The following is a 26,881-nucleotide window of genomic DNA, read 5'->3' as shown; positions in this document are numbered from 1 at the left end:
TTTTTGCTTCATGTACAGTATTTAATAATTAATAATTAATGAATTAATATCTTTAGATATTAATTCCTGCAAAGGAACTTTATCTTTTTGTTAAGTCACATCACTTTCTTGCTAACAATAAAAATGCGTTTTTATAAGTCATACTACTGTGAATGAACATCCCCTCTTTTACATTATTTAATTAATGGATGAGTTCCCCCTTTTCCAAAATAAACAACAACTGGAAAAATAGAATAACATCAGTAAACAAATGATTTCTTATGAATCCTTTTTGTATTATTTCCTTTCCACTATCAAAATTATATCTGGTTAAATGATCTACAAAGGAAATAAGTGTTGCACTTATTTTATCAGATGAGATCAACATGCTGGTTTAGCTTTTTTAATGTGTAAAATTTAGGTTTAGAAAATTGGGTTGTAAGATTTTGAATACTGACATCTCTTGTTGTTTTCAAGTTTTAACCAATTTGTTTATTTACTCTTGCATATAAGTCATATGCAACAGACAGAAAATGCAACATAAACAGATTTTTCTCACCTAGTGAACATTGAGTTCACAGTCCCAGTGTTCAGATCCAGCATGCAATAAAATAAATAAAACCACACACTTTTATTTTTTTTTGCCTATAATGAGCAAAATACACGTTCAATATGTTTGTGTTCTTCCTAACACAGGAGACAGTAGATGTTTTCTCACCAGCTGTGAGCACTGGTGATGAGTGAGACTTCAGGGAAAGGGACTGACCTCCCAGAAGGTCCTGTCTCATAGAATACCTCAGTTTTTTTGGGATAAACAGTTTGAGATTTGGGCCAAAATCCCATTCTCCAGGCAGGTTTAGTTTAGTATCTAAATCCCTGAAGAACTAATGGGGATTTTAACCATATAGAGGAGTCTCAGAGTAAAATCAAGTTTCCTGTGCATTAAATTTCTGCTATTTCACTTATCTCCTGGAACTTGGGTGAAGGCTTGCATAGGGAGAGGAGAAGAGATAGCAGGTAGAAGTGTAAGTCACTTAGTAGGTTATAAGACTCGTTCTAATAATTCCACCTTAGACACTATTTTTTAAAAATAACATAGAATTCAATTTTAAGGAAAACAGATGATTCGGAAAAAAAAGATTAATTCAAGCTATATTGTTTGCATGGCTGCAGAAAAGTGATATTTTCCAGCTGGACTAGCACAAACACAAGGAGAAAGTGCCAGATTTTACCTTTACTTACTTTTACTGTTTCATTTATTAGTTTTGGGTTTTTTCTACAACCCTCACGCTCTTTCCAAAAAAAAGTAAGGCATGAAAAGGTGCTTTCTAAAGCTGATTTTATGACAGGTGGCATTGATAGACCAAGGACATATAGAAGAATGGTTTGCATCACCTGCCACAGGAAAAATAGCTTATTGTTTGTGACTCCTGCCAAGGAGAGTACCTTTGTGGTCACCCGTCACGCCAACAAGATTTGGCAGGTTCGATCAGGCCTTGAGAACCTTTCACAAAAGGGCTTTGTCAAACCTGTGCCTTGGCTGCCCACAGCATCACAGATCCACCAAATCCCCCTTTTGTTGCCCACATTCAGGTTTGTGGGCTCAGGCTCAGCAGAAACCAGCACTGAAGGGATTCAGGCCGTTACCGCTCACGCAGGCAGAGCTGTCACATCTCTGAGGACAAAGATCGGTGGCCTTTCCTTGGGGCACAATAAAAAAGGTACTGCAAATTTCACTTTGTAGTAACTACAGGCTACAGAAATTGCATTAGCTGCATTAGATGGAGTCATAGAAATATTCAGGAAGGTTAGCGGGATATGGTGGATGTCACATTTATACTACGATAAAAAATCACTTTGCTAAGTTGTAATGTTTTCTGCTTTGGTAACACCCTATATTAAGGTGCCATTTATAAATAATTTATTATTATTTATTAATATATAAGCCACTTTATAGGATGGTAGATAACAACTTAAATTCATGTATTAAAGATGCACATACATGGTTTAATACAATTTACGTCTCACAATATCCTTTGCAACAGATTCTCATCGCATCATCTGTTCAGCATTTATTACTAATGCATTTTATAACATACTTTATAATACGTTATTTGAGGAAGTAGCTGCATTTAGTGATCATTTTCATAAATAAGAATAAAGCATTTATAAATGGCACCTTAATTTAAAGTGTTACCTTCACATTACTGGGTAGTCACTCACCATTTGTCTCACTTTGCAATTATTCTCGAAATGCACCTCTTAATAAAGAACATGCTGGGTCCTATTTCTTCTCACACTCTACATCTGATTAAGGGTTTATCAAGGCATTTTCCTTCAGCTGCTTTCAAGCTTTTGAAGATTGCCAGCTCAGTCTAAATTTGTCTTCTGTAAACACCAAACTTTTTACATTGAAATAACCATTGCCAAAAGGCTGAGAATATTGGATGGTTGGTTGCCTACCAGATTGGCCAGTGCTGGCTGCTTGGATTCTTTGTAGAATTCCATTTTCCGAGCAGTGAGAACAACCCAGGACGTGGACCAGTTTTTCCTTAAAAATAAAATTAAAGAAAAAGAAAATAAAAATCAATGAGTAGGTAAAAGATTTGTAGACTTGGTTTTTAATTATTTCCTGTAAAATCAAAAAAGTTCTAGAGTCAATATCAGCAATGTACTTCCACCAATATTGATGGAGGTGAACTATCCTAATTATATCTAAATGTGGCCTAACAAAGCTTCAAGGCCTTCTTTCTCCTCATCCATATTTTAAAGCCCATCTATATTTCTTTTCCACTATGGTGCCACAGGAAAACAGCAGGATCATTCACACATGCTCAAAGTTCACATATACCTAGAGGACTCCAAAATGGCTGGTGGCCTTCGGGTACCTAAAACTTAAAATAAAACTGAGAAGGAAAAATGTTGATCTGACTACACAGAGCTACAGGGTCTATTTTGAAAGGTCCCAAATGCTTTCTCCCTTCCCTAAATTAGAAGTTTACAGGAGAGCAAGGAAGACAAGAACGATATCTGAGAGAGGTTTAAGTTAGAGAACTGACAAGCTGCTGGGGCCAGGGAGAAGTAAAAATACACATGGATATGTAAAAGAATGTCCCCTGATACAGAAGAACATAACATCCAACTCAGAAGAAAATGCTATTATATATATTACATATAACATATTGTTTCAAACCACTACAAAATCATAACAAATGGATCTGATCTGATAAGAACCCCCTATTTTTAGATCAACAGCTCAAGTTTTGACTCTCTGATTTGGGGGTCATCTGATATTCACAGAAATACTCATAAACTCACTATTGATTTGCTTTATGCGAATGCAAACCACAAATGTGAGTATTTTAGAACAAAGTTCAGACCGTGTGTGGCGAACAGGCCGGGTCACATGTGTGTTGTAACGCATTAAAAGGAGGGAGCTGCCTATAAGGACACATTTCAGTCCTGGCACAGGCTGCTCAGGGCAGTGATGGAGTCACCATCCCTGGAGGGATTTAAAGGACGTGTAGATGTGGCATTTAGGGACATGTTTTAGCGGTGGACTTGGCAATGCTGGTTAACATTTGGACTCGATGATCTTAAGAGGTCTTTTCCAACTTTAACGACCTTATGATTCTGTGACATAGAGGACCCAGGGAGAAGCTGTTTGAAACCTTTTTTCTTTTGTCTTTCCTAGTTTTCTCTACATGGGCATTCCTAAGTAACTCAAACACACATTTTTATTCCAACAAAATCTGGCTTTGTCAAGATTAAAAGGCTGTTGATCTTTGGAATGCTCACATTCGGATCCACCTCAAAGCTCTGCTGCATCAATATCCCATCAAACTGCACATCAGCCATAACAACAGGCACTTTTTCTATTAATTACTTTGCTATTCAATTTGTTTCAGTCATCAGCTTAAGAAGCATAACCAATATTACAGATGAAGCCCCAGTGCTACTGGTTTGATCAAAGGAACTTGCACTTGCTTCAGCAAGGGCAGAATTTCACCCAGAATGATCTAACAATCCAAAAATATGGTCAATAAGAAACAACAGTGAAAAAAACTCTTTGTGAAGGAGATTGATACATCTGAAGGAAATAGGACTGGTTTTTATGCCATGTTAACAGTGAGAAAATAATAATAATAATAACAATGAGAAAGAGGAAGACACTGTAGTGTTTTACAAAAATACCTGACCATCACTGACAGATATTTCCCCTCAAAGGACAGTGTTTGTGAGTCTCTGTGAAATTTTCAGCAGAATTTATTATCACTATAAAGCTGTATCCTTAGCTACTGTGAAACATGGTCACAACTGTGGGTTGTATATATTGGCATAAAGAAAAGTTCAGCCTCAGTTAATTATTTTTTAAAGTACACATAGGAAATGAGTGCTGTGGGTGAGATTCACTACTGAGGTGGTGAATGAGTTGCCTATTGGTACAACTTCAGTTCTTTGTAACTTTTCTCTGTTTTATCTTTCTATTTAGAGAGGTCTTGTAAGTGCACAAGGGAGTAAGTGGTCAAGCGTGCTATGTGCAGATTTAAACAGATTTTCCTGTGAGTTGGATATGTTGGATGAATATGGATTACCAAAGGATTAAACCCCTTGGAACACAGCTTAGATTCAGTATCAAATTTCTACCAAATGCTTGACATCAGTTATGGATGGGAACATCTCTGTGTCATGGACACTTCTACCAGGCAGAGTGCAGCTTGCTCCAGCTATTTGCAGGGCAGGTTTTTCTAGCTGAGAAATGCAAATTAGTAATTGTGTTTTGAGGTCACGGACCTGTTCACAATCTACTTAAAAGATTCAAATTTCTGACCAAACTAACTGGGAAGTTTGCCAAGATTTAAAAACATTTCATTTCAACCTGGACCTCATTAAAATAATTAAAAAAAACCCACAAGCCCCATAGCTCTATTTATGGTTTTGAAATAAGAAGTCAACAGCAAAATTTATAAAATTAATTATAAATATTTCTTAAATTATATCAGGTGAGATGTTTTCCTTAAGTTTCATTGAATTTTAGGGGGAGAATGATTTAATTCCATCAGGAATAAGAAAATTTAGTGGGTTTTTCAACAGGCTATAGAAATTACAGAAGCTATGAGAATGTAACTGAATTTCACCACATTATCTGTAAGAAGATTTTTTCCCCTAAATTTAAATTCCCCCATTCTTTTATTCTATAGTTGTTTCATTTAAAAAGTGACTTTTTAAACTCAAAAATTCATTATTTTTATGACCTATATATAAAAGATACATAAACTACCCAATATTTTTATCAGAATGTCCATAAAGTCATCTGTCAGATTGAAAATATTAAAAATTTAAAAAAGAAAAAAATTGCTTTAAAGCATGTTAGTCTCTCTATATATCATAGAATTGTTTTGGTTGGAAGGAACCTTAAAGATCCTTTAGTTCCACCCCCTACCGTGGACAAGGACACCTTTCACTATCCCAGGTTGCTCCAAGCCCTGTCCAACCTGGCCTTGAACTCTTCCAGGGGCGGGGCAGCCACAGTTTCTCTGGGCAGCCTGTGCCAGGGCCTCACCACCCTCACAGCCAAGAATTTTGTCCTAATCAATAAACTAACCCCACCCTGCTCTCAGTGTGAAGCCATTCCCCCTTGTCCTGTCACTCCATGCTGTGTCCAAAGTCCTTCTCCATCTCTCTTGGAGCCCCTTTAGACCCTGGAAGGGGCTCTAAGGTCTCCCCAAGGTCTTCTCTTCTCCAAGCTGAACACACCCAGCTCTCTCAGCCTTTCTGCATAGCAGAGGTGCTCCAGACCTCCGAGCATCTGAATTTTATGGGATAGCTGCTTTCAAGCTCTTTAAAAAAGCCGGTTCATGATATTCTAATGTTTGCAAGTTCAGGAGAGTGAAAGGAGTCAGAGTGCACGCAGAGTTGATCAATCCCCTCTGCCCATCCTTGCTCTGTATAAACATCCGTAAATATCAGTCTGCAGAGAAGACCCAGAATTAACGAGGATTTGGCGTGAATTCGCCTGTCCCCGACTCGTGGGGTCGCAGAAGGTGCCCGAGAGCCGCGGCCGCATTTGCATTCTGTCGGGCGGACACCTGATGGCAGCACGCTAAAGCTGCAGCGCCGCCCGCGACCTCCGAGGCTCTTTCAAAAACCGGAGATCGTTTGGGGCTGTTAAAAGCCAGCAGTGGCCGAGCCCCGCTGCCCTCTCGCCCTGCCCACACCCAGCCACGGAGAGGCTCCGCGCTGCGGGACACGATGCACCGGGAGGGAAAACTCCCTCCTCGCCTGGGCGTGTTCACGGGGGATGCTCAGCCTCTGCACCCCCTGCAGATGGGTCCAAAATGAGCAACAGAGCGTTACTGCCTTCAATGCCTTGCCACAAAATGCAGGTTAGGCCAGTTTCTGATAGCACCCCGCTCTGGCAGGGTTGGCTGAGTGTCCACAATGATCTTTCTCCTAGTGAGAATTGCACTGGGTGACCTCCAGACTCCCTTTTCAGCAATTTTTTTCTAGAATCCTTAGGGTTTAGCACTATGTATGCATGAGGACTTATTGCTTGGTTCCTCTCTCCCGGCAGAAAATGTAATATTTCTTGATGCTCTCTCATTCTCAGTGGTAACACACAGTGCTGATCTCCTCACTTTACAGTCATCTAAATACAGCAAATTGTAGCAGAGCTCTCCATAAAGGCAACACTAGTACTCCCATTGCTTTCAACAGTGCTAAGTCAGTAAATGCTGAGCACTTTTAATAATCTTGTCTTGGCATCCCTGTGGCATCACCACAGGGTGAGTTCCTGCAGCCCATCCTTAGTCCCTCAAACACAGAGAGCACCTAAAATTTGCCCACTGGAAAAATCTATTATTGGTTTGCCTGATGCATTAATATTGTCCTTGATATGTGTATTATATATATAATATAGAGGTTAATATTGATACAGGATCATTGCCCACAATGAACCCTTTACCTGTTGCAATTTATTTTTTTGGGGCTGGGATCATACATTGAATTAACACAGAAGCAATAGCAATTTGTCTACTAGCAGTAATAGTAGCCATATATATGTAAAATCTGAATTTGTAATGGATAAAATTGTGTCACAGTGACATGTAATACCTTAATTTCTTGCCACCATCTGCTATTTTTGCTTTTAGAAGATATCCTTCTTTCTCCACCACCTGCAGAAAGAAAAAGGAAGGTCATAACCATTTCATTTATTCAGATTAATAAATTCACTTAGTACATGCATAGGAGTCTACATTCAGCTAATCTAGAGTGGGACATTTTACTACTAATTTTCATTTTATCACCTGATTTTTATGGTAGATTCAGTTCTTAGGAATATTTGCAAACAATATTTGAAATCAATTAGTACACAAAATTAACCATAATAAAATCTCAATAATATTTTATTTATTTTATTCTATTTACTCATTTAGAAGAAATTTATTTTACTACAAGCAAAGTTTCTAGCTACAAGTCAGAAATGAGTTGAAATTATATTGCAAGCAAATTATGCCAAGGTATCATTTCATATCTTGTGTTTCATTAAAAGCTGTGAGGGACACACCATGCTTCTGCAAAAGCCTCTTGCTTCTTATAGTCTAAAGAATCATGTTTGGGAGTAACCAATGCCAGAGAAACACCAAATATCTGAACAGAAGGAAAAGAAAACCCTCCTTAAGCCAGAGGCCCTTGCAGACACTTGGTTCTCTCCAACCTGCTGAAGCATCCCTTGCATAGCTGTGATATACAATTTGGGATGGGGTTATTTTGGGCTATATAAATTTATATTTAAAAATGTAAAACCAAACAAAGCAAGACAACTGGTCTTCAGCCAAACCCATCAACCTCTCATCTCACCAGCCCTCATTAGAAAAGGATGTCTCAGCTGTGTCAGTGATGGGAAAAGAAACAAAATTGTGATTCAGAGTAGGTCTGGTTTTGCTTTCAAACACTACTGAGTCAGTGCCCAACTTGGATACTGGAAGCTCCACATGGTCTTTGTAGTAAATTCTATCACAAGAAGATTTCATAACAATTTCAATAGAATTTTGCTGTCTGCAAAGCCACTAAATAGCAACAAAACATTCTTTAATGGGCAATATAAGTATTTCTAAATCAAACATGTCTGTTATTTTGATTGTACAAACTAACATTATTTTATTAGTGTAATATGTTTAACTATTTCCTTAGATATTGTCTGTTGTTGATATACAACATATAATGAAATATAAACTGTGGACATATCTGCCTGTACCTGTGAAAAGGTCTGCAGGCCTGTGGACAATGATTTAGGTGACATTCTCAAATGGGTACACGAGGATGAGCGTGTGCATTTTCTATAATTTGTACTTATCTCATGCAAATTCCTGTCATGCATATGCTTGCCATAGAAAAACTCAGAGAGAAAGTATGCAGGGATTATTGTGCAGAGTCATGTCACTATTTATCTAGTGATGGATGGATGAATTGTCAGAGCTAAAATAAGGTTTAATCCCCATCTCCACTTACTTCTTTTTTATTCTTTTTTTTTTTCCATCTTTCAGTATATTGGTTCCCCTACTAACCCTTCATTTATGTAGCAAAAAACTTCTGGTGCTTGGCCAGGGCCAGAGATGTCAAATGACATATGAGAAAAGTTATTCTTTTTAATATTTCTATCCATCTGGAAACAGAAATTGGGAGGAGCGTTGGCTGACCATTCAAGCTGCTGATTGTTTCTCTGAAGCAGACCCAAAATCTCATGCTTTCAAAGTTTACCAACCACCCTTCCCAAACTGCTATTTTAACCAACCCAGAGCTGAAGGAAAATAGGTTTTTTCAACATCAGATCTGAATGAGATGAAAACATTGCTGCTTAGTCATTGTTTCCTTACAATTTTCTTCAGCTGGGATATCATATCCACTAACAAATATTGGGCATATAAAATACCCTGACTTAAATTACATAGCTCAAATCTGCCATTTGTGATAAATTAAACAGATCAAAAATTGAACAGCACAAAACCACAAGAGCTGCAGTTAATATGAGACCTCTCAGTGTTAAGTAAAATGCCTTTCATAAATATTGCTTTAATTAGTACAGGTGCTGTCTTTAAGTAAAATTAGCATGGCTTCCTTTAATTGATAGCTTGCACAGTTTTCTCTGTAATTAATATAAAGGGCATGTGTGGAATTATGAAACAACTACCACAAAGACTAATAAAAATATTTCTAGGATGATCCCAATATTTTTATAAATTCTATTAGAGTACTTCATTCCCCCTGTTTAACATCTGTTAATATCCTCTTTTCTATTCTACTTTTTTTTTTCCCCCAAGAAAATACTTCCAGGACAGCTCTGGATCAACCTGCAATACTTCTGCAAATAGATTATATTAGATTAAAAAGAATTCCAAATGTATCCTAATGATATGCTCTGTTGTTTCTGTCTCAATAAATATCATCATTTGTTGTTAAGCTACTGCCCTTCCTGCACCTTTTCAACATGTGGAAGGTTGAGAAAATGACCCAAAATGCCCTGAAGAATTAGCATAGAAATAGGAAAATGGAATTATTGTGTGTGGGTTTGTGTTGATTTTTTATTTAAATTGGCTTTTTAGAAGAATAGTAAAGATGAAAGTAAGTATGTGTAAACATTTGAGTTTCTAAATAATAATAAAAAAAGATTCTTATTCTCATGGGCTAATAGTGTTAGAAACTACAAGGAAGCATAATTATCTGTCTACCACCTATAGATTCTGTAAGTGTCTTAATTAGGATTCAAAGCTTCTGAACATACTTAATCCTGAAAAGTTTGTGTATACCAAAATTTCTTTAATGAATCTGTATTTGCATATTAATTGTATTTTAGTAGAAAAACCTTGGTTTCTTATTCTCTCTAGGTTCTTTTAGTGTCAAGAATTCTTTTTTTATTTCATGACCACTTTTGCTTATAAAAATTAACACCAGTATTAAAAACTCCTTAATAAGGGCAAAGACAGGACAAAGACTTGGTCACATTCCTTTATACCAAGTATTGATACTGATAAAACATCAGTGGAGTACAACAGAATTAGCAGCAAAGTCAAGCTACAGAAATGGCTTTGATTAATCAATAAAAAGAATAAATGTGGAAGGTACAAAGTCCCTCAAATCCCTTAACATCTTGAGGCACCCAAACCCTTTAAGCTTTAGTAAAGCACGTGCAACATTTATGTTATAAACCTTTAAAATAACAAGAGTGATTTATCAGTTCTATAAAGCAATTGCTTACTGTGGGGTCCTGTGTACTAATGATGTCTGCAAACGTTAAGTTATGCTGGGAAAGATTTCTTCTATGACGATTTATCTAAAAAAAAAGAAGAAATATTTACGTTCAGAGAGGATTCAAATACATGTAGATAAAGATGGACCAACAAATTTAATTACAGGGCATGCACAGCATGCTTTGGGTGGAGGTTTGGAGTTTCTTTCAGTACCACATTTCTGTGAAAACTGGTGTTTTCTGAGCCCTGGGTATTTGAAATGTACAGCTGATAGACTCTAAACATCTTTGCTATAAATGGGTTTCTTTCTGATGTCACACCGGCAAATTTAGCTAAAAATTAATCAACTGATAATAGTAACTTTAAATTATGATTTTTTTTTCCATCAGGAATCTCAAAAATAGTTTAACTGGTTAGGTGCTCTTAAACACGTTTTGGAGAAATGGGAAAGCTGCTAATTATAACCTCAAGGCCACAAAGCAAGTCAATGAAGAAAACAGAAAATAATTGGGCACAGCACGTTTAAACTGCTTTAAAGGCTGTTTCTAAAATCTCCATGACTGGAAGGGTACGGCAATACTGGACTCTGATCCTACAATTATTCCCAAATACTGTGTCCTTGATTTCCTCCAGTTCCCCCTTTTCCTTTAGGAAGCTAGTAGAACCAACTGTGACTTGATTCTGGAAAATTATTGTATTATACCAGAAACTATTAAGACTAAAATGAAAGTTTCATCACAAATTAAGCATTTGGCAGAGCTCAGTAGTATTTTAGTTCCTTAAAAATCCGCAACAAAGAACAGGTCACACACAAGTGTGTGTATGTATATATGTATATATATATATATATAAAACTTTTATTTCTTAAATTCAATGTCAATCACTAATAATATAATTCAGAGTTGGGATTCTGTAAAATTCAGTGATTAGTTCCTCTTTGAGCTGAAGCCAAAAAGCAAACAACAAAATATAGTCTCAACTAGCTTCCACTGTATTCATCATAATGCATTCTCTTTTCCCCTATTAAAAGAGAGTTAACCAAAAGTCATAATGTATTCTGTTTATATTCAAGTGTCTGAATATAGAAAATGTTCTTAATTAATCCAGAGGGCCACGCTCAAAAAACAGTTAAACATATTACGATCCCATATTTTTTCTCCACACATTGCTTTCATGTTTATTTGTAAGCACTAAGGTTTTTAAGCCTTGAAATCTATATCCTAGATATTGCTCTACTCTCCTAGTCAGAGCTAATGAGCTTAATGAATTACCAGTTCTAAATTTAATACAAACATTTCAAAGAAAGAGATAAAACATTCTTCACAATTCAAAAGTTTCTCTGACCTATTTATGAAGAATATCACTTAACAATTTCATTAAGGGTGAGTAACAGCTGGTGACATGGCTGTGTCCTAAAGTGTTTTTCTCTCTTAATATTCTGCATCTTAAGCAATCGAGCTTTCATAAGAAATACTTTAGTTAGTGGCAGTCCCTCCTTTGGGGAGAAAAAAAATGTCAGACCACATTTTCTGTATTTTGCAATCTTGTTTTCAGGAGTGTCATGTTCCTGTTTTATTAGCATGTAGGGTAAACAAGAATGATTTGCTGATGCTATTGAGAGAACTTTTAAGATTACAGTCTTTCTATTTAGATTTTGGATGGAACTTAATATTAATGCAGGCAGAGACATGTATATAAATTCAAAATAAATTAATTCAATTTATCTTTACTGTTCAACAGTACTCAAGACATATAACTAAAGTATTCAGGTCTAGATCAGAGAAACTCCTTCCTACCCAGATCCCCCACATTCTAATTATTCCTTAACATACAACAGAGGGCATTGCCCAGCGATGTTTCCTCAAATATGTTCTTCACTCATCCAAATTAAATAACAAGACACACCACCACTCCACAGTATCTATTTTAACATTCAGCTGCTCTCTCCAGGAGCCACACGTGTCTGTTGGGGGCCCTGTGTGCAACTTTGTGAAGTGAACAGCACCGATCAGAGCTTTGGGGCTGCTCTTTGGTTCAGTGATCAGAGAATTAGCAAAAGGAATGCTCATGTTTGATACTTGCTAAAAAGAATATCTCAGGAGCACTAAATCCATCCACAAACCGAGTGAAGAAAGGAGGGAGTAAAAAGTCCTGGTTTTGTAGGCCTAGGAAATTTTATTAGTGGTAGTGTAATTAAAAGACAATAGTAAGATTATCAGGAAATAGGAAAGGATAAAACCAAATAAAATTAAATTCCAGGTGTGGATGTGCTTTAAGAACCTCTTCACTGCATGCAAAGCAGAAATGTTAAGGAAAACTGAATGAATGCAAGGAGAAAGAACAGACCTCCTATCTGATTATTTAATGTGATACTTTAGTTAAAAATATGTTTCTCTTACAGGACAAAGGTAAAAGAAACTGCACTGCTTTATAGCCCAGCAATGAGAAATCTCACACTAGAAAGTCCTGAAACTCAAAAGTCTGAACCTAGTTACAAAAAGACAACCAAAATCCACAATTATGTAAGCCAAGCTCTTCTGGAAAAAACACCCCAAATATTTGGCTTCCAAATGGAATTAATGGAAACTTCAATAAAGTTCTTGCTTATTTCTACCAGTCTTTTGGTTTAGAAATAGAACTTTAAACAAAGTGCATCAAAGCAACTTGAAAAAAATAGTTGCAACAGAAGAAATGTATTCTTTTATATTAATTTTATAAAATTCCAGCAGGCCTTAGACAAATTTGGTCTGAAATCTGTTTTGCAAATACCACTGAATTAGTTACATCACTTCCTTTAAGATACATTCAGTTCAAAGTTAAAATGTTCTTAGCAGAACCTGAGTGACAGTAGTCAATATGCTCATGTTTCAACATACTCACAATTTTCAGTGGACTACCAAAATATTCAAAGAGAGGTGTAGGCTCAACTATTTTCATTCTTTCATTCAGCTTTTAACTGATAGACCATAAAAGAGAGGGTTTGAGACATTTTTTCTCTGTAGCTCCATTTGATTACCCTAACAAAGTGAAGAGAAATCTGTCACAAGTCCTCTACCTCACCTCCCAGGGTATGATGAAAGGCAGAGATTTACAGGAGAAGTTCGTGAGATCCCTTTTTGGGAAAGGCAGCTTATCAGCAGTTTTCTGATTTGATGAACATTCTTCAGTCAGCAACAATGTCACCTGCAGCACTAAAAATCCACTCTGCGAGCGCTTGCAAGTCTGTGGGCAAGTCTGGTTTTGTTAAATTCAGCCTCAGCAGCCCCCCCTTCCCTTAGCTAAAGGGTATCCATCTCCTACCAGAGTTATTTCAGCATCTAAGCACTAATCCATCATCATCCTTTCTACAAAGGCAAAGCCTCCATTACATATGCCTGGTATCCTGGAGTGAAGGGACAACCATCTGACAACTGCTGTTTTAACAGGGAGGTGAAACACAACAACCTGATGTTTAATTTTGTTTCTTTCTGTGTTCCCATTTGTTCTTTAAATTCTCCCTCATTTTCTGGGTTTTCATCATGACTAACTCACTGCTACTCTCTTCAAATAGTGTGGCATTGATTTAAAAAGAAACTTGGAGGACCCATTTGGGTTTTATTTCCCATTTCTAACCTAATTCATCCAGCCAACAAGAACCAGCAGGCTTCTTGATTCCAACCAAACCTAGAAAAACCAACCAGCATTTCTCAAAATGTGCAAAAAAAAGACAATTAACTATTTCCTGAAATGTCATTCTGAATTCACTTGTATCCCTAAATAATTAAGATAACTTTATGACCTTTCTAGGTGGCTTCCAAAATTGTCAAATAAGATATTCACCACAGATTATTTATCCGCAAATGTCACCTAAAAGTAGCCTGGGAAAACCACGGTTTGATCAAACAAGCAGCACCTGGACCAACAGAGCTCTGCTTTGGATGGAAACCCCAGGATGACATCTACCTGCTGTTTCCTCCATCGTTCACTGTATTTCTCTGCCAAGGAGAAGGTTCTCATGGAGGTTTTGATAGATTTCTACCAAAAACCTGTCACACTGTTCATGCTTTGACCTTTCTTTTTAGGGGTGTAACTATTGTTTTGTTTCATCCTGCTGACACTGCAATCATGTACGTGGAGATTCTTTTATAAACACCCAAAAAAGAGAGAAAGCCCCTACTGTTGAACCCCTACTACTGCCTGATGCTCTGCCCTGGACCCAATCCAGCAAAGCACTCTGCAATGGACTTAAGTGTTTTTCTGGATCAGGGCCAGAACACTCCATCCTTTACAGGATCGAACTTACTGGTGGCAGCTTGAAAGTTCACAATAAAAGTACAAACCAGTGACATAAACTTTTGTGAAAACCATTCCCTGCACAGAGAAGGAGGGGTGACACCTGATTTAGTGGTGTCTGTGATCATTTTATTCCCAGTCACTCCCATGCTACAGTGACAGCTCGTAATTGCTTAGATAAAGAAACTTAACAAAAATGTATTGTAGCATTTCTTAATGGCCACATCCCTTGAAAGACACCTAGGCAAGGGAAAGGAAAGTCATGTAACATTTCACTCACTGCTCTGGTCAAAGTGATTTGTTTTAAAGATCCAGTCTTGGGCAGTATGGCAAGTCCATCTTTATCGACAGACATTATTTGGAAACAGCTCTGCTATGATAGGATTTCTCTTCAGCTGTGAAAGACACTGAGAAAATCCCACAGGCCTCTCCAGTTGGAGATGAACCTTTGTCATTTACAAGGGCATTTTGTGACAGGAAAAAGTGGGAATGGCTTCAAACTGATAGAGAGTAGGTTTAGAAGATTAGAGATTAAGAAGAAATTCTTGGCTGTGGTTAGGCCCTGGCACAGGTTGCCCAGAGAAGCTGTGGCTGCCCCAACCCTGAAAGTGTCCAAGGCCAGTTTGTACAGGACTTGGAGCAACCTGGGCTAGTGGAAGGTGTCCCTGCCCATGGCAGGGGGTTGGAACGAGATGATATGCAAGGTATCTTCCAACCCTAACCATTCTATGATTCTCTTCTATTAATTTCATTTCAGCAGATAAGGCATTTTGGTCCATTCTCAAGAAATGAAGGATGTCCAAAAACAGCAGGAGCAGCCCCCTTCCTCTCCCACACACTGGTGTGGATGCTCTCAGTACATTAGAGCTCTGCTATTGGCAGGAGACCCCACTCAACCCTGGGGAATTCTCCATGTCCCAATGGGCTCCTTGCCTACAACCATAGCCAGTGGAACCCCTGACTTGCTCTGGAGCCCTCCTAACTGCATCCTCCTGAGGGTTAAGTCAGAACAACATGGTTTTGTGGCGGTTTTTTCCCCCTTCCTTGCTTGTCTCAAAGAGATTTCTTCAGAAGAAAAGGTAATGAGACAACAAGGCTGTATAACATGACATTAGGTCTCTCTGCCTTTTTTCTAAGGCTTGCAGGGAGAGAGAGGCACGAAGTGCAGTTTCAGTCCTGCCCCCACCAGCCCACATTTGCTCCTCACCCTCCATCCCCATCCCCAGGCTCCTGAAAACTCATTACTACGCAGGTAACCAAACGCTTTGCTCAGGAATAGGAACTTGCACGGATGAAGCTTTTGTGCTCTGGCTACAGACCAGATAATCTCTCTATGCATCATTTAATAAGAAAACCACTTCACAGTCCTTACAGGCCTGAGTTTGTTACATATGACATGCTCTCAGCAGAATCTGCAGCCTGAAATCAGTGGGGGGAAGGAAAAAAGCAGCAAGCAGGATTGTGTTGCCTTCGCCCTGCATGCCTCCCTTTGAGCACACTGCCCTCTACACTCAGCTCACATCTCCAGAGCCTCTGAAAATAATGATAATGGTTTTGCTTCCCTTGACCTCTTGCTCCCTTATAAATCAGAATCCTATAGACCTTTCCCACAGTGCGAGGGTCCTCCTTTGTATCCGAGCCTGTGAAGGTGGGTATTTTTTATCCAGGCAGTGCAACCACGTGGGCGGGCTCCCTGCCTTCAGGACCTGCTGTAAACGAGCATAGCAGCACTTCTGCTGGGGGAGTATCTCCATTTATCTCCATTCATGAAAGAAGAGGAAAATAATTACTCAGATCCTAGTTTAAATTTCAGCCAGTGCTAAGATGAACCGATTCTCTGTGATCAGAGAATCATTAATCATGAGTTTCATTACAAGGAATAGTCTGTTTGAAACTATATCACCTCCTTTCCCCAAATTATTGAAGGGGTGTTCCAAATTTGGGGTATCTAGTCTGGGCTAATATTTTAAGTCCAAGGATAAGCCTTCACCGGGTACTTTTCTCCATTAATGGCTTGCTGTTTCCCAGGAGCAGATTTTTCCCTAGAGTGGGAGCCCTTTTGTTCCTCTCTAGCTACTCAAATGGACTTTGAAATTTGTCCAATTGATCCTTGCTTTGAGGGAGTCCCAGCTGATGTAGTTTGGCTTCATTTTTAGCATTTTCAGGAGCAGGAGATGTGCCAAAACCCTATGTAGAAGAGGAGGCAGCTACAAAAGGTTCTTACCACCCATATGTGTTCAAGAAATCCTAAGGCTGCTCTAAATTTGACTGCGGGTCGCTCAGATTCTCGTACCTGGGGATCAAACTATCACAAAGGGCCCAACAGCTGTGCTGCCTCTAATCCTCAGGATTTCCAACTGGAGATCAAACTGGAACCTGGTTTCTAAGCTTCAATACGCTTTAATTGCATAAATACAATCCTCACAGATTCAAGGAAAGAACACTAAAAGTGGGACTTGTTATATATTTCTATGAGCCTTTTCTGTTACAGCCTGTAATATGTAATAAAGTACAGCAATGTGCACCCTGTGACAACATTCACCCAGCCATACCTAAAAATGTATATTAGAAAATAAAATATATTGATAAGTTCCCTATTCTGATTTTCCTATTCATCACACAGTTATTACTTTTCGTGCACTATGATATTAGAACATATTTGTCTGAACTACTGCAGGTGCTTTGGTAAAATTACAGATGAGTAGTGTAGCAATGATAGAGGAAATATGGAGTAAAACCAGCAGGAATAAAAATGCAACAGCCATCAGTGTTTCACTGTTCTTTGCCTTCCACATCTACGTTTGCAAAATTGTGCTCTTTGATGTTATGTCTATAAAAGGTAAAAATCAAAGTTAATACAGACACAGAGTAATGATAGATTATCTTTTCATGTCCCCTATGGATCTTAGGAAAATAAAGACAGTAAATGTGAGAACTCAGCTGCAACAGTAAAATACGTTAGCAACTCTGACCTGAAATTGCACCCCAGAACTACAGTCTCAGGGTAAGGGGAAAGCAAAAAAAAAAAAAAAAATCATTCAAACTTAGTAAGTAAATGTGCAAAAACCTCTGAAAGAATTTCCTTTACAAAATCATATCCAACACATACACTACAATCAAAATGAACTCAAAAGCTCTCTCCTGAAAGGACTGTCTTACAGAAAGAGCATAATTAACATTGATGTCACACTCCTGCAAGTCATCCGTTACTGTGTGCCACAGAAATACCCTCGTATAAAATATTATTAATATTCCCAGACAAATGCTCAGTCCTCTCTAGCGGACCCTACGTTAGCACATCTCTTTTATCCTGCCTACCTAATTCTTTCCTTCGGATTTAAACAAGCCAAAAACTCACCTTATGCTACTGCAGAAGCAATTTTTATTTTTGAAGGTTAATCCAACTCAGCAGGATTTAGGGATGGCACTTTTGCTTGGTCGTAGGCATGTTGGCTCAGGCCAGACAGCTGTTTGGACATTCTCCACTGGGAATCTTGCCCTCAACACCCACAGTTGATGCACATACATGGTCTACTGGCTGCCTACTTCCATGCCCATCTGTTCAGATGGCATGGTGCCCACTCACAAGTTCGCTGGATCCTTGCCCTTAGTGTGTAGATGCCAGGCAATGATGGGCTTAGATGGGCAGCCTGCAAAATACTGAAAGGGATCATTTTTTCCTGTAGGAAGTCCTTCCTCTGCAATAGCACTGAAGCATGGACACCACATGCTACCCTACACTTAATAACACCTGTGGACAGATATGTGCCAGAAATTCAAAGGGGGGGGGGGGGGAATGTACTGGGTGTGGAAGCAAAAAATGGAATGAACTAAAAAAAATTACAAGGATTCCCATGTAAGAATATACTCTGCATTGTCAATGGCAGTGGAGGGATATCCAGAGTAACTTGAAACTAAGTGGGTCAAGCATCAGAGCAGAACCACGGCCACATGGACCAGAGAACTGCCTGGTTTTCACTGCTTCCCAGATTAGGGCACTTCAAATACCCAACTTCCCTTAAAACTACCTTGGGCACCACACCTCACTCAGTGGCCACAGTGTATAAAAATCAAAAGCAAATCATACCAAAACCGGTGGGAACTAAATCCAGACCTGTCTAAAATTGTTTGCCTTTAATGCACATTCCATATGCACCATAGAGCAGAAAATAGTCCATGGTAAATAATGGCACCAGTAAAGGCAGAAAGTAAAAAAGCCATTTTAACAAAGATCCATTTTTATTTATGTCATTGCCCTTTGAAATAATTATTAAGAAAGCTCTGCTTAGTAACAAGAGATTCTTTTCAAAAAAGTTAACAAAGACACATTTCTCTAATTTTTTTTTGTTTTTTAGTCCAAAAATCAAATTTAATGCAGCTTTTTTAGGATGAAGCAGCAATTTTAAAATTAAAGTATCATTGTCTTCCCAAGTATAGTTTGATTAACAGCAAATCAACACAAATTTAATTTTATTACTTTCAATAAGCTACTTAAAAATTTAAGATTTTGTTAACCATTCCAAATTACTATCTTTTACTTAAATTTTAATTGAAATTATTTGAACAACTTTGTGTGTGTAAATCCCCTGGTATTTTTACAGACCATCCGTTCTTTAGCTGTTTTTTGTGCACTCTATGGGAGTCATTAGAAAGGTCACGGAGTTTCTGCTCTTTGATTAGATGAACTAAATTTTTAAAAGGAGGAGGGAGGAGGAAATCAAAGATAGCTCTGCATCATAGAGTATTTCCAATGGAGTCTTCCAGGAGTCTTGCTTCCTACCAACACTCTGGTGAACAAACTATCACCCTTCCAAACACTCACGGAAAATTAAGCAGCTGAGTTGCAAACAGCCATGGAACACATTGACAAAATTATTCTAACAAGTGCTTTTTCTCTTTTTTTTCTTCCCCTTCCCCTCTCTGAGTGCACCCCAACACTGCTCCAGTGGTTACAGATACGCATTAGCAGGACGAAAATAGATGTAAAAGCTGCGGCAAGGCTGGATCTGCAGCGTGGCTCGGGGCTCTCATTGAGTCAGCAGTGAAAGCCGGTGCTCCAAGGCACATTTAAGCTGTGTCTAACTTAGTGTTTACTCTGGGGTGACTGGATTTGAGTGCTCTGTCCCTGCCCTAGAGAATTGTCTGCTGTGTGGAGACATCAGTCTTGTCTTTGAGCATGCTCGGCCGAATCAGTCGTGTGTGACGGCCTGATCTGTTTTGGTCTGGACATATTGTCAAATCCTTGTGTCCAAGTTTCACAAGAGCAGTGCCGAAAACGTCCTGGCTCCAGAGTGAAATGAGATTTATAAAGGACACAAGCCAAAAAAGTCGCTATGAACATCCAGTGACAAAAATCAAAGAATCGGGATAAAAATTGTTTTGCTCTGACTCTCAAGCTTAGTTCAGCTTCTTTAACCTGAAGCGAACAAAACCCACTAAGACCACCTTCTTTCTAACTTTTAGGCTGTTGATTCCAGGCAAAGCAGAGGTAAAACACTGGCTTTTACAAAGAAAATTCCTTTGTTTCTGTCAGCACAGAAATTTTCACAAAGAACATTTTTTTATGTCATTGGAAGGAATATCTTCTAGCATGGGTCATGCCTGACAACCCCACAGCTAAATCTTATTAAAAACTGTTCAGAGACCAAAATTAGAGACTGTAATACAGAACCACTTGGATACCTGTCAGATTGATAATATCTAGATGGCCATCTAACTTGCCACCTGCTCTCCCTTCCCTTTGCACTAATAACCTGAATAAGCTTGTGAATACTTTTTTTCCCAGTCCTGTTGGCTCATATTAGTCTCTCATATCACCAAGACCTGTAATCTTTTAAAAAAAATCAGTATTGCTTATTAGCATTGCTCAGAGGATCAAATTACAGATGAAGCACAAGAAAGAATGAAGCAAAGTTTTCAAACAGATTTTCCCAGGTGCCATTATAAACATTTACATGAAAGAAACAGAGTAATCAAGATAATAACTGATCTACTTCAAGTAGCTTTTTAAGCAAATGGGTAATTTTGCAAAGGTCAATTAGCAGGACAACTCCTTCCTATTCGATTTGACATCATGATATTCAGCTAGGAAAGGAATAAAAATATTTAAAAGCTTAACTTTTCTTCACTCTTCCTTGGAGATTTCTCAGTTTTATATTTAATCACAACCTTGCAGCAAACCAGGTAGGACAGCAGTGATTGCTAATGCTGCTTCCCAGCTTGGGGATTCTCCACTTACAATTTGCCTTCATTTGACACAAAATTAATATCCCAGCATTTTTATCAAAACCTGCTGACACAGTAAAAGTACGACAATGTAGAGGTCAGGGTTTGGTTTGGAGTTTTTAAACACCAGAGTTAGTTCTTCCAATTTGTATCAGGCTTCAGGGTTCTTGATGAGATTCTTTGTCATACAAGTTAAAAAAATAGTAGAAAAGAAAAGAAAAAGCACAAACTATTTTTGTCTCGGCAAAATAAGAACTACAATTGCAAAATGCTATTTTCCATATTGTTTAAGTAGTATTTCATTATTTGTTCTTCAGAGATATAGAAACATTTTAAATAATCCACTCCACAAATTGGTCAGTGTATTGAAGAGAACATGGAAGAGAGGAAAATGCATATTCCTTATCCAACCACAGTGGATGTCCTGGTTTTACTCCTGTGGCACTACACTGGCAGCAAATCACACAATGCTAACACAGCAGATAAAGAAAAGAAGAAATGGAATTATCCTGTTTGAAACTTCTGAAGTGTCTAGACAGACTGAAAATTGCCCCTGATTTGATTTTCCTAATTCTGTTCTGACAGAGAAGTCACCTACCTCACATAAAATAAAAAAATGCCCTCAACAAAACAAGAATCATCCACTGCCATCCAAAATGTGGACAATCTGTAAAGACAGCACTTCAGGTACAATTCCAAAAAAGTAATTTACCTTCTAAAATAAATGTAATAATAATTATATAAATAAATATGTAATAATTTATTTTAAAAACCAAAAAAAAACCCCAGCCAGCCAGCACCTCAAGAAAACATATGAGACAAATGTTATTAGAAGCTTTGATGGCACACAAAAATAGAACTTTATATTCCAGTGCATATTTCATGCTGTACATACATATATACCATGTTGTCAGCAAAGTAACAAATATACATCACGTAATGCGGGGAAAAAGACTTTGATTTATCACCTATGTGTTGGTTTTCTTCCTCTTTCAACCCCAGTTCAACAAAAACTTTCAAATAGCACCTGCCACTGGATGTCTTTGTGTCTCCACTCCCTGATATGGATGAGGAATCAAGATGGCACCATTTATGGAAATGTTTATATAAATATTTTATCCAAACTATGCTGGACTTAGCCTAGGACATTTCTCTTTGATATCTCCCTGGAAGAGATCCATTTCTTATTTGAAAGTATGAAAACACGATGAATTTACCAATTCTCTTGGTAGTTTCCTACTAGTCTTTGCAAAATGTGCTGTAACTCTCATTTTATTTTGGGGGGCTTCCAAGTTCCAGACATTTCATCTTGCATTGCCTTTTCCTGCTGCATTAAAGAACTCTTTGGTGCCCAGTGTTGTCCCTTAAGGTAGATAAGAGGGAAATCATTTACCTTTCAATTTCTTTCAGGTAATTTAAACATGTTGAGGTCTGTAAGTCCATCATTGGCAAGATAATTTTCCTAAATTACCATTCTTTTCCTTTTTTTTTTTGCCTCTTCCTTGCATAATATTCATTATTTCAGAATCACTGTGCTGACTTTCTTCTCATCAGTGCCACTGACAGACATGAACATTTGCCTTCTCCCTTCTTCATTCCCACTCACAATGGTCAGCTCAAACTTATTGACACCAAAGCACTCACAAAAGCTATATTTTACAGTAAAGTATCAGAATATAATTCCTAGTTCTGGGAACAGCATGGCCCGTTTCCCATATACACATATATTTGGATAAATTAAAATGCACTTCCAGCCACTAAGCCATCCAGATCACTCTGCACAAGTGCCTTTACCCAGACCTATTTGCCATTCCATCAATTTTTGCCTTTTTTTTTTCAAATGTTATCAGAACTGTTGTATTTACTTCCATATCATGGATAAAAAGAGTGATTAGTGTCAAGCTTAGTGCTAGTCCCTGGAGAACAACTCTAAAAATTCCCCCAGTTGATGATGATTCCCCAGGGACTACTTTCCAAAACGTGTAAATTAATCAGTTCTTAATTCATTTAATGTGTGCTTCACTGATACAGCACATAGCTAATATTTAATCAGAATGTCACGTACTATTAAGTCGAGTGACTTACAAACTTTCACTGCACTTCACAAATATGGCTGCATTCTCCAACGAGACTTACATCAAAAAAATAATCCATTTGGTCGCAGTTTTTAAAATTTGTTGTTTGTTCAGTTATGATGTTGACATCAATGATACCGCTAACATTTTTTTTCTAATGGAACCCTGCAACATTTTTTCCATCAATTGACCTAATACATTTTTAGCTTATTTTGACTGTGAAGTTTTCCAAGCTGTGCCAATTTCACTTTCTGAATATTGGCACAACAATTACCCTTTCTCAAAATTTTGGAATTTCCATTTGTAATGACAAAGCAATATTTATGATTGAAATCAACAGGCATGGGCCACCTCAGAAAACACTATAAGGTTCTGGCATGACATTTTTTTAGGTTTCCTAAAAATTTACCAATTATTGCTAATTTCTTCTGAAATTAGTAGCAGTACTAGAAACCATTCCACACGTTTTTAGTCATTAATAGGATGGAAAATTCATCAACAATCTCTTGTAAGCAAATGACGTGATTTAAAAAAAAAAAACCTACAACAAACCACCAACATAAAATGCCACAAATATTTATCAACTGTTCTTGATTTTCCTACATCACTATCAACAGCTGCATCATCTTATCAGTGAGCCTGTAACAGCACAGTATTAAGATTTTAGAGATAAAAAGATTCTTGAAATCATTCCTGCATAGAGAGATCAAAACTTAAAGAATATGGAAACCTCCAGGACTCAGTGAAGCATCAGTTTGGTCCAGCACTGCAAGGCTCGCAAGATTTCCTTTGGTGATACAATATCTGAAGTTTATTATAGGGAAGGTTTTGTACGCTGTTTAACATCTGGCTGCTTTTCACTGTGTAAAGGACCTGCCTATGTTTGTAGTGGATGCCATTACAAAAAGAAGTCAATTAGTCAATATATCTCAGTTTGTCACTACACAGATTCAGTGACTATAGATTTATCAACAGCCAAATGCACAGCACGTCTCAGAGAAAGAACAAAACTACCTGGACTCCACAATTTCCACGTGCTAAAATAACAAACTCGATTTTGCAGTGCACTGCATTTTATAGAATTACCCATTTATCTGTGAGGAAAGTGGCCAAGTAAAATCAAAAATGGGATATGTTTTCTCATTTATACAGGTGCACATACAGTCAGGACGGCAGAGCTGGAGTACTGTGTCACACTGATTTTTTAAATACCTTGCAGGTTGAAGCGTGTGTGTGTGTTAAAGTGGAACACAAAGGAATATAAATCCCCTAAATTGTAATTTCTTCAGTAATTTATTACACATTGCCATAGAAACTAATTTGCAAACTATTTTCAATGTGGCTCTAAAAGTATCAAAACTTAAAAGACACTCTCAATAAACATCTTAAAATGTTCTACTGTCTGTATACAAAGAGCCATTCACTTCCCTGTTCAAATATCTAAAATGCTCTAAATGGAGTCTGACCTAAATAAATCCTATTCCAGATTTGAAGATCATCATATCCATTACACAAACCCATCCAGGCACAGATAGAGTGGCGGTTGTAAATGATCAGAAAAATTAGCATAAAGGCACATGTATCTCTAATAGGTTAATAAGTACAACCAGTGGGAAGTGAAAATGGTTGTTTGTGTATAGACCACTGTGAGAATTCATCTATTTATGGGGCGAATGCACAGAGAACCGTGTGATAGTGATTTTTCCCCTCCTTAAACTTTATTATTTTAATAATTACCAAAAGGTTAAGAGTTACTCTAACGGCGTAGAAGGAGTTTTCTTAAAATTGCTTGCATATGCTTTGTAAGTGATATTTTTCCAAGCCTAACACCCTCTGTTTTGTAGGTCATACGGATATCTACAGACTGTGTGGATACTGAAGGCGCTTGTCCTTCAGCCTTCTGCCTCACCACATGATTGAGCATCCATATACCTTACAACCATACACCCTGTCGAGTGTTATTCTCTTACATATCACAATTTACCTCGCTTTCTCCACTCAAACATGCAACCAAGCTGAGCAACAAGCTGCTTCAGCTGCCATGTCATTTCAGTTTTTACACATCTTCTCTTTTTATGTGTGCTCTACATCTCCGTGATGTCTCATCTCCCCGTTCCACTGCCATAGGCTACAAGTCAGGAACAAAGCTCAGGCTCAATGTCAAACAGAGTGAAAATGGGAAAATATCATAGAAGAGAAAATTAATGGGCACAAACACAGCTCTGAAACTTCCATCCTTGTGGGCTTTGCAACTTTCCATCATTTCTTGTCAAAATACGTGGGAGAAGGCAGTAATAGTATTTCTGTAGAAAATGCCTTACAGAGGTTTTTAGCTGAGGAAAATACAAGTCCAAAAATTCAAGGTGGAAGAGTTATGCTTGCATATTAAGAAATATAAATAATCCTGTGAACTGTGCAATCAGCCCCTTTAATCTGAAGAACTAATTTATTTCCACTCTCCACCATTTTCCTGCTGTCCTCCTTTTGTTGCTCGACCACCGTGGTTTGCAGAGGTTCACGTTTCCAAAAATGCCTCAGCAGTAAATAGTTTCAGGTCAAACACGGAGAGATGGACCCTGAGGCTCCTCTGCATGAACTGAGGTCTTTCTCTCCTTTCAAATGGGGGAATTTCAGGATGAAACACACATGAAATCCCTCTGGTCAACAGGTTTACTAGTTAAGTCTTTAGAACACAAATGTTACCTTTCATCTTTTCTTATTGATTTTTTTTTTTCGCATGGAACAAAAATATTGGAATTCTAAGGATATTATGATGTTTTCAAGCCACATTAAAAAAAAAAATGTTAAACCCACAAGCCCACAAAACACAATACTTTAAAAAGGATGATCCTACCCACACGGATATGGCTGGTAAATTCCATCATGTGGAATCGTGAGCCATTTGGTGACTATGAAACCTAATTTATGGCTTGAGACTTTTTAAAAAATAGAGATTGAATATTTCTGTAAAAAATTAGAAGTCTCCGGGCAGAATAATGTGAATTGAAAAGGGGATAGCTGGGTTTAATTCTCACACAGTGGAATTATTTTGTTCTAGAAAATGTAATACTGGTCAGAAACCTGCCTCTCTCTTCCCAAAATGAGTTTATTTTTTAAAAAGTAGCACTCCTCTTTTTGTTGATCCCCAAAATCAAAATCAAACACAAGCATAAATACCAATATGACAAATATTAACACTGGTATTTTATTGGGATCCAGATACTTGACTTATCAGCTAAATTTTTTATCTAAGAGGTAACACCATATTCCATGTAACCCTATTGTATGTAAACCCTATCCGAAGATATTATGTGCAAGCTTAATAAACCTTTTCACTTTTCAATTTCAGTCCTTCATCTTTTCACTATGTGAAATATATAAATTATTTTTTTGTAGTAACATGCTATAACTGAGCTTAATGCAAACTGTATACATATTTTTTTAACATATTTCAGATGAGAAAACCAGAGTTGAAAACTAAAACACCTTTTTTGGGGAGTGTATGCATTCATGATACAGTTTCAGCCTGTTTATTAAGTAATCATATCTGGGTACAAGTGTCAACACAATTTACGTTTTGAATAATGTGAAGCAGATAACCTCAATTAACAAGTAATTAGAGTCATTTTCCTATTAAGCAGTTTCCCTAATTGTTTTTGAAACCTGGAACTAAAATTGTAATAAATAATAAGCAGCCAAAACATGTCCCTGCATTAGCTTAATCCAGGCTCTTCCAGTGGAGCCTGGGAAAAATGCAGCAGAAATAAGGGTTGAATCCCCATGTGATGTGGAGAAAAGAGGGAAATATTTTCTAACTGTGGACCTCTGCAATGTCTACTCTTTTCTGTGGCTGCTCTGTGGGGGTTTTTTCATCAATATTATTCCGTTTCCTTTCTCTCTCTCTTTTCACCCCCATGACTTCTTATATGAATTTTTAACATATGGAATATCTGACTTAATCATTACCGTGGATTGAGTAGAACTTATCAGGGAAAAGCCATCTCCCAGTGAACACATAGGGTATGATCTCTGTTAAACTCCAGTTTATAGTAGTGCAAATTAATTTGGTGCCTTATATTCTAC

General features: G+C 37.7%; 1 protein-coding gene across 1 annotated transcript in view; it reads right to left on the bottom strand.

Annotated features, from left to right (window-relative positions):
• The window catches only part of ARHGAP15 (Rho GTPase activating protein 15), a 331,243-nt gene that overhangs the window by 273,572 nt on the left and 30,790 nt on the right, over nt 1-26,881 (bottom strand). The window contains exons 3-5 of the mRNA XM_032693775.1: nt 10,235-10,309; nt 7,093-7,154; nt 2,443-2,530 (exon numbers count right to left, since the gene is read on the bottom strand). Of these exons, the coding sequence (XP_032549666.1) occupies nt 2,443-2,530; nt 7,093-7,154; nt 10,235-10,309 (225 nt within the window). The remainder of the gene's footprint in view (nt 1-2,442; nt 2,531-7,092; nt 7,155-10,234; nt 10,310-26,881) is intronic.

This window comes from Chiroxiphia lanceolata, chromosome 7 (assembly GCF_009829145.1).
Source record: "Chiroxiphia lanceolata isolate bChiLan1 chromosome 7, bChiLan1.pri, whole genome shotgun sequence".
NCBI classification, from domain to species: Eukaryota; Metazoa; Chordata; class Aves; order Passeriformes; family Pipridae; genus Chiroxiphia; species Chiroxiphia lanceolata.
The sequence above is the reverse complement of the archived record's forward strand: the minus strand, read 5'-3'. Positions and strand labels throughout refer to the sequence as shown.